General features: G+C 36.6%; 1 protein-coding gene across 1 annotated transcript; it reads left to right on the forward strand.

Annotated features, from left to right (window-relative positions):
• The first annotated feature begins 212 nt into the window (after positions 1-212).
• On the forward strand, positions 213-9,544 carry galcb (galactosylceramidase b). Its single transcript, XM_051868567.1, has 17 exons — positions 213-424; positions 549-617; positions 711-774; positions 865-978; positions 1,119-1,258; positions 1,353-1,391; positions 4,023-4,153; positions 4,314-4,469; positions 4,581-4,705; positions 4,820-4,947; positions 5,329-5,418; positions 5,529-5,618; positions 5,831-5,975; positions 6,086-6,269; positions 8,392-8,555; positions 8,649-8,725; positions 8,914-9,544. Exons 1-17 carry the CDS (start codon positions 284-286, stop codon positions 9,058-9,060), a joined length of 2,004 nt encoding a protein of 667 aa, XP_051724527.1. The 5' UTR covers positions 213-283; the 3' UTR covers positions 9,061-9,544.

Raw genomic sequence — 9,544 nt, forward strand, 5'->3', positions numbered from 1 at the left:
CTAATAGGTCTATATTAACGAATAATGGAGTCATGAACATGTACATATAGCAGATTGACTTCTTTCTAAAAGCAAACAATCTAACAAATTTATTCGTTTTCCCCTAAAACGAATCATTTGTTTACCCCCGCGACAAGCCACACCCCCGTAGATGACGCACGGCCACTGTGATTACAGACGCTTGAGAGGGGCGGTGCTATGGGCGTGGTTCGGCTCATCACAGCACCGCCTATCGCGGAACATGCAAGTCAGCTGATAACACTGCAGGAGCGCACGAGATAGAATGAACGCAAAAAAACAGTGTTTTGTGTTTTTGAGTATTTTTATCTGTATCAGTGTTTGTTTAGGCGAGGATTACGATATAGATGATAAAACTGGATTTGGACGATCGTTTGATGGCATAGGTGGCTTAAGTGGTGGCGGGGTGAGTGTTTTACTTTAGTGAGCTTCCTTTTTCAGAGTTTCTGAAGTGCTTAGTTAGTAAAACTGCTCACAAAAAAACGCTAACGTCTGTGTGAAAACCGATGTGTTACGTTCGTTTTTTACAGGCAACCTCGCGTTTACTTGTCAATTATGCTGAACCATATCGGAGTCAGATACTAGACTACCTATTCAAGGTGTGTTTGCTTAGAAAAGTATCTGATAAGGCTACATTTGAATTAATTTATGATTATATTTACATTATGGACATGTCCATGTGTATTTAACAGCCTAAATTTGGAGCCTCATTACAAATACTGAAGGTCGAAATTGGAGGCGATGCTCAGACTACAGGTATATAGAGTAGTTTCAGTTTTAAAACCTCTGTATAGTGAAGGTATGTTTGCAGTATCCATATAACCTATTTAATGTAATGATTAACAGATGGAACTGAGCCATCACACATGCACTATGAAGACGATGAGAATTATTTTAGAGGATATGAATGGTGGCTTATGAGGGAAGCCAAGAAGAGGAATCCAAACATCATCCTCATAGGTAAAAATGACCTGTGGTTCAAACAGGGAAAACATGTAAAAAATACAGCTTTGTATTAATAGCAGCTTTGATGAACATTCAATCCCAAATTGTATTTTGTTTTGTATTTACCTCTTTTTTTTTTTTTTTTATGTCAATAGGTCTACCATGGGCCTTTCCAGGATGGGTTGGAAATGGTGAAAACTGGCCTTATGATTTCCCTGATATCACTGCCTCTTATGTGGTGTCATGGATTCTTGGGGCCAAGCAGTACCATGACTTGGATATTGATTATGTTGGGGTAAATGTTTTTCATATATTCCATTAAATTTTCCTCTTTTTTTTCTGTGGCCATATTCCTCATTAATCTGAATTTTGTTTTCATGTTTGTACAGATATGGAATGAAAGGAGTTTTAACAGTAAATACATAAAGGTAAGGGCTGTAAACAACAGTAAATACATAAAAGGTAAGAGCTGTAAACTATGTCAGATTCATAATAAACAATTTCCATAATAAATGTGTTTTTGTTGTTGTTGTTGTTTTACAATTTACATTTAATATTTTCAGCTGTCTGCATTCTGGCTTCCTAAAAAAAAAATGTTGTTCCCCTCAGAATGACATGGTTTAGCAATAGCTTGTTTGTGCTAATATAATCTTTTCTGCAGATTTGAACAACGTTTTCTAAAGTTCTGTGGGACATTTTAAATGTAGTTGATGTGGATGAAAGCATCTGTTAAAGTAATAAATGTATACTACTGTTCAAAAATTAATACTTCTATTCAGCAAGGACACATTAAATTGATCAAAAGTATCAGTAAACTCATGTATTATGCATTATAATTCATTATAATGTTTCTGTTTGTTTAGAATTTCTATTGAAAATGCTATGTTTTTGAATGTTCTGTTAATCAAAGAATCGCAAAATTATCACAATTATCAAATAATCAGAGCAAATCAGCTGAGGACTGGAGTCCTTCAGCTTTGCATCACATGAATAAATTACATTTTTAAATATTTTTAAATAAAAAAGTAATTTTAAATTGTAATAATATTTCACGGTATTACTGTTTTACTGTATTTTTGATCAAATAAATGCAGCCTTGGTGAGCATAAGATACTTCTTTCAAAAAAATTTATAGACCCTAAGCTTTTGAAAGGTGGAATGGTGACTGTTTTATTGTTGTCTGTTAACATTGGTGCATATACAGCATATGAAATTTAAAGTGCCCCTATTATGCTTTGAAATATCGAATAACGCCTTTCATGCAGTGTAATGTAGCTGTCCGTGAATGTAAATGATCTGCAAAGTTGTGAAGTCGAAAGTGCACGATAAATAAAGTTATTGTCTCTCAAAAGAAAGAATTGACTCTGAACAGCCTAAACAAGTCGTTAGGAATTCGAATCCCACTTCCATGATGGCTACACGTCACAAAGTAACACATTTGCCTAATGCCCACCTATGGTCTTCATTGGCTGCATGCGAACAATGTCTACTTTGACCCGCCCTCAAAACCCTGTAGCTTGTTCGTGTTGTATACATGTCGAGAAGACGCTGTTTTCTGCTCAGCCAAAGCAAATTCTCTTTGTAAACACTCCCAAAGGATGAGGATGTCAGTGGTTAAAATTAACACAGCGATACAACAGCAGAATAAAATCTTTACGATTGCGTCTCAAATCTCCGTGAGGTCTAAATGGGATTTAACAAAAACACCATTAAAGATAGGACAATAGCCACTTTATTTGGAGCAACTTGCTCCTCAGAATCACAGCCTGTAAGTGTTCAAAATACGTAGTTTTGTGTTTTATATTGTGCTAGGTCTCCAGCTAACCGGCTAACGCACGTTATCACTGTCTTACTGAAATACTTCTACAAATTGTTTGTCGTTCTTACTACTCTGAGCAAGATTTGTTTTACAAACTTTAATGTTACATCAGTCATTCATGTTAGTGCTTGGCTAACGTTAACACTATTATTGATACAGTTAATTATACAGTTCTAACATGTGCACTGCTATAAATTAGAAATATACACATCGGTTTGTTGATGGACATACACTTGTTAATGATGATGTAGAGCTGGGGTGACAAATGTCAATGCATACCGCCCGTACCGCCAGTTAGCATTAGCCGTTACACTTTTTTGGCTAAAGGTTGCAGGCAAAATAAAACAAAAATAGCAGATGGACTGAATGAAAATGCAAATTCACTCTCTAACAGTAGGTGGCGCTTGTGGAACAGCAGCGATAAAGCATTTCCTTGGTTACCGCTGTACACAAAGCAGCGAAGCTTTTCTGAAGACAGTTCCCTTCTAAGTTACATTTATATAAAGCCCAATTCAATATTTATATTTTTCTTCCTATATTTCACAAACTGAGCTTGGCCTGGTACAGTTTTTGCTCTATTGGTGTTGGTTATTATTGTTCAAATCATCCCCTGGGCCGGATTGAATACCTTTGTGGGCCGTATTCGGCACTGCAGGCCGTATGTTTGACACCTGTGATGTAGAGGAATTACAGTTGCAACATCTCATAATATACTTCAAACTGAGTAGCATATCACTGAGAAATGTCCTGCTCAAGTTGTTCTTGCAATGGAGGTTCATGTGGAATAACTAGTTCTGCCAGTGTTTCATGATCGGACTCGTGCTCGGATTGATATGGTAAAATCAATGCCATCGTTACTGTCTTTACAGTGTGTGCAATCGCTGAGCTCCGGAAGCCTCCGGAGCTGAATCAGTTATGGTAATGGGCTTTTGTTTCCGCACCCGGTGTAAGCAGTAGACCAATCACAACAGACTGGGCCGTTTGGCCAATCAGAGCAGAGCAGGCTCGCAGAAAGGAGGGATTTAGAGAGGGATTTAGCATCGGGCGAGTTTTTTGAGAATCATTGAAAAATGTGGTGATGTGCAATGTATGTTATGAGAAAATGAAAGCGTTTTTGTTATAGGAGACCTCCAAAACAAAATTAAGAACCTTTAAAATAGAATAATAGGGGCACTTTAAATGAAATAATTTCCAGTCAGAAATTACTTTTTATATCTTCTTTCTCTGACTTGTTTGCTAGCTTTTGCGATATACACTGGATAAAAGTGGTTTGGAGAGAGTTAAAATCATTGCCAGTGATAACCTCTGGGAGCCGATTACCTCTGTTCTAGTTGATGACAAACAGCTACAAGATGCTGTTGAAGTCTTAGGGTATGATAATTTTTTTTTAAACAAATGATTACTTTATTAAAATGTACACATCCCATTTTTAAAGATGAATGAATGGAAATAAAATACACTAGCAAGACATGTCAATAAATGTGAAGAAATGTGCTGTAAGATCTTGCTGTTGGAATTGTTTGACTGACAGGGTTCATTACCCTGGAACCAACACTGTGCCTGAGGCCCTGAAGACTGGGAAGAAACTGTGGTCCTCTGAAGACTACAGTACCTTTAATGACAACATTGGCGGAGGCTGCTGGGCCCGAATTCTCAACCAGAACTACGTCAATGGCAAAATGACAGCGTATGACAACTCTAAGAAGTCATTTAGCATTTCCCTTTTTATCATGCATTCATTTCACTGAGAAACGTGCATTCGACATTGAGAAAAGCAATAGTTTGTGTTCTCTTATAGGACCATATCTTGGAACCTCATTGCTAGTTATTATGAGGACCTTCCCTTTGGAAGAGATGGACTAATGACTGCAAATGAGCCATGGAGTGGAAATTATGTTGTTGAGTCCCCAATTTGGATAACAGGTAATGTATTTTTATGTACTCTATATATGCATTAATTTTATATGCCTCATGTAAGATCATAAAGGTCATGTGTGATGTGACTAACAAAGTATCTGATTCATAAAATCCTATAAGCCCACACAACCCAGTTTACTGAGCCTGGCTGGATGTACCTGCAGACAGTGGGGCACTTTACATATGGTGGGAGTTATGTTGCACTCACTGATAAGAGAGGAAATCTAACAATAATCACTGAAACTATGGTGAGACTTTTTACAATTTACCTTTTAATTAATTATAACATACACTACTGTTCAAAAGTTTGGGGTCGGTAAGATGTTTTTGAAAAAAGTCTCTTTTGCTCACCAAGGCAGCATCTGTTTGATTAGAAATACAGTAAAAATAGTAATAACTGTTTTCTATTTTAATATATTTAAAAATGTCATTTATTCCTGTGATGCAAAGCTGAATTTTCAGCAGTCATGATCAATTTAATGCATCCTTGCTGGTTAAAAGTATTAATTCATTTTTCCAAAAAAAGTCAAAACTTGTGAACGGTAGTGTACATACATCTCTTAATGGTCTTTATAGTTTTTATGTAAACACTACTGTATTTTTCTGGCTTTTTTTTTATTTTTTTATAGACCCATGACCATTCTGTGTGTATAAGACCTCCTCTGCTTCCTTATAATGTCACAGTCCAGACTGTAACATTCCATCTGAAAGGGACTTTTGTAAGTGCTGTTTTTAATTTTTTTTTTTTTTTTCTAAATGAGTTTATAATGGATAAAAATGACTTTAAATTTATGGAAATATATGGAATAACTTTTTTTTTTTTTAACAGGCTTCAATCAGTGAGCTGCAGGTGTGGCGTTCAAAGTTTGATTTCAAGACAAACCAGACAGTCCTCTTCCAAAAACTCAAGCCTATTAAAGTAAGTACATACACAAAATCAAGAAAATTAAGGAATTTTTTTATGATATAGCCTCTTTAAAAAGACCGTATAAAGGGATGTTTTTGCCTGGGTTTCATAAAAAAAAATATATCAAAAGGTTCAGTAGATTGATTTTTCTAATAATTATTTACTGATGTGTGTTTCACAAAATGATATCTAATGTTATATTTGTGTGATTGTGAATGCTGTAGGTAATTAAGGGGTATTTCAGCCTTGAGATTGATGTTGACGAGGTATACACATTTACTACTGTAACAAACGGTCAGAAAGGGAGTTATCCAGATCCTCCACCCTCTGCTCACTTTCCTAAAACATACAAAGATGATTTTGATGTTCGTAAGTAGTTTTGTTGTCATTTTTCCCCTTATTTGATAATTATTGTAATACTTTTCAAACAACAGTATGTGTAACTCTAACAACTTGATCTTTGGCTTCCTATCTCTTAGCTGGAGATAAATATTTCTCAGAGGCTCCAAACTTTGCTGACCAGACAGGGGTCTTTGAATACTTCGCTAACCTGTCAGATCCTGGACCTCATGTTTTCACTCTGCGACAGGTGGTCACTCAGCGTCCGGTGACCTGGGTTGCAGATGCTGATCAAACAATAAGTGTTATCGGTGATCATAAATGGTGAGAGCAGCACTGTTCTATATGGTAGAGATAGGCACTTTCGAAACTCTACTTCATGAAGTTTTGAAACCTTACGAAGCTTTTGTTTGGAATCAGTGGCATGTATCAAACTGCCAAAGTCATGAGATTTCAGTAAATGAGGCTTTGTTACATCATAACTGTTTTGAAACTTTTCGAAATTTCAATGGTTCACCGCTGGGCTGCGGCCTCTGTAAACCCATGAATCACACGGAGTCACTGAGATTGTCCCCCAGCGGCGAACCAACTAATCTCTGATCATTTTTATACATTTGTAGATGTTTTAATGAGACATTAGTATAATTAAAAGGAATAATAGTAGTTAATAGTCTATAATTGGCCTGTTTAGCTGAGCCATTCCTGGAACAAACAAAACAAGCCCTGAAAATTGATAAAAGAACACATATTATACGGGCACTTGATATTTAATCTTATTAGATGATTAGTTAATTGCATTTGATAGATTTTGCTTTCAATAAAACATTTGCAATGGGTTTGTAAAAGTTGTTTTTATGCATGTTTGGCCTTTTTCAATGCCATCGTTTTGGAGTTTTTGTTGCATTTACACAGTTCTGACCAGCAGGGCTCACCAGCGTGTGGCATTTCGAATGCTTTGAAACAGTGAATAATTTTGCAAAGCATTTGGTTCAATTGATTCGAAGCTTTGAAAAGCTTTGTTTCTCCCATCGCTACCATATGGATAGCATTTGTTTTTATGACTATTATGTATAGGGCCGTCCCAAACATGGGGTGGAGCTCTGCGCGAGTTAGATTTGGGGTTGCACAGCCCAAAGGATGGCCCTGATTATGTACGCTACCGTTCAAAAGTTTGGGTTAGATTTACTTCTATTCCGCAAGGACGCATTAAATTGATCAAAAGTGACAGTAAAGACATTAAAATGTTCACCCCAAAATTAATGAAAATTCAACTGAATGTCAATTGAATATATGAAGTACTCACCCTTATGTCGTTCCAAACCCATAAGACCTTCATTCATTTTCAGAACACAAATTAAGATATTTTTGATTTAATTTTTTTTTTTTTTTTTTTAATGTCCCGGAGAAAGCAATTAAAATTACCACATTCAAGGACCAAAAGAGTAGTAAAGACATGCTTAAAATAGTCGACGTGACTACAGAGGTTCAACCTTAATGTTATGAAGCGACAACTTTATTCAACAATTTCTTCTTTACCCGGTCATTCTCCTACGCAGTTTACTAGGGCTGGGACAATAAATAGTTGAATCGCGAATCAAGAAATGATTCTGGATCGATTCTGAGATTTTCCCAGATACATCGGGATTCTCTCTCGAATTGATTCTGAGCTTAGTTTTTAACGGCAGATGGCACTGTGTGCTTTAGAAACAGCCGTACTTGAACTCGATACACAAACCACTTGACCACCTTCTATAAAATAATCATTCATAAAGTTCGAAAAAAGGTTGAAGCGAATTACAAGGGTGTTTGCAGTGGGCTGTTTACTTGCGTCATAAGCATTCTGAGGTGCAAATACATTGTCGAACGCACAAGCGTTCTTCTTCGTCAGCATTTGAGCGTGCGGTTAAAACTAGCCTAGAGCGCCATCTGCTATTAAAAACTAAGCTCAGAATCGATTCAAGAGAGAATCGTGATGCATTCAGAAAATCTCAGAATCGATCCACGAATCGAGATGAAACAATTTATTGTCCCAGCCCTACAGTTTACGTTGAAGACACATTGCAGAGCTTTCAGGTTTCTACGTCAGAACGCCGACTCATTGTTGGCCGGCATCACGCACATGCAACATGGTGCTCACGTGAACAGCGTCGGCCAATAATGAGCCGGCGTTCTGACTTAGAACCTGGGAGTTCTGCAATGTGTCATCAATGTAAACTGAGGAGGAGAATGACCGGGTAGAGAAGAAATTGTTGAATAAAGTCATTATTTTTCTTTTGTTTTTGTGCACAAAAAGTATTCTCATCGCTTCATAACATTAAGGTTGAACCACTGTAGTCACGTTGACTATTTTAAACAATGTCTTTACTACTTTTCTGGACCTTGAATGTGGTAATTTAATTGCTTTCTATGGGAGATAAAAAAGCTCTATGTGTTTTATGATTATCAGGCATGACCTGATGGTGTCATGTGACGTGTACATGGAGGCTGTGGACACTGGTGGAGTCTTCATTGCTGTCAGGGTGGATAAAGGTGGAGGAGGAGTCCGAAATGCAAAGGGAATCTTTTTCTGGGTATATGCAGATGGCACCTACAAAGTCACCAATGACCTCGGTAAGCATCTAAAAGAATAAAAGCCTTTTTCTTCCCCTACTGCTGTAAGTTTGACTAGGCCAGGTCATATATGCAAAACCTTTGATCCAACAGGTGGAATGACCGTTCTTACTGAGGGACTGTCTGGAACTAAAGCATGTGTATGGTACACACTGACCCTTACAGTCAAGGTTTGTTGAATTTTATATTATATATATATATATATATACATATATGTTCCTAAACACATTTATTGCTGAGTTTTTCCTCTATTTTAAGTCTTATCTGCTGTGACTTGAATCTCAGTTCACAGCACTGTTAGATTTGTACTTTTTCGGAAATAAATACAGCTGATCAGTTATTTCTTCTCTGTTTTTAGGGAAACTATGCATCAGCAGATCTCAATGGCTATCCCCTGTGGAAGAATGCAGTGCTCTGGGAGCCACGGCATGGATGGGCGGCCATTGGCACTAGTTCTTTTGAACTTGCACAGTTTGATAATTTTGCTATACAGGCTTTAGCCTGATCTATTTTGGTTTGCCGTTGTAGTGACACTGTAAACAAGCAGACTGGAAACAAACATTGAAGTGTGTGACTAATGTGATTTTTATGCAGCTACACATAATGTGCCTTAATAATAATAATAATAATAATAATAATAATAATAAACATAATAATATAATTTAAACCACTTCTGAAAAACCTTTTAATGTTATTAATTTTATTTGAATGCATATTATTTTCCATATAAATATGACTCTAAGCTGTAAAAAAGATCTTGCATTGATTGTCATTTAAAGTAGAGTGAGCGGTCCAAAATTGTGAGTTTTTGGTACAGGTATATTCACGATGAAGCACTGATATGATGAAGTACTGTATGATTATGATGCCACAACCCTCCTGAATGTAAATGTATAGTGAAGCAATATTTAATTTAATGCACATTTGATGATAATGATAGACTTTTGAACACATTTTTAAATAAAGACAGTGAGAGAGTGAGCTTAAAA

The sequence above is a fragment of the Ctenopharyngodon idella genome, chromosome 17, assembly GCF_019924925.1.
Source record: "Ctenopharyngodon idella isolate HZGC_01 chromosome 17, HZGC01, whole genome shotgun sequence".
Classification (NCBI taxonomy): domain Eukaryota; kingdom Metazoa; phylum Chordata; class Actinopteri; order Cypriniformes; family Xenocyprididae; genus Ctenopharyngodon; species Ctenopharyngodon idella.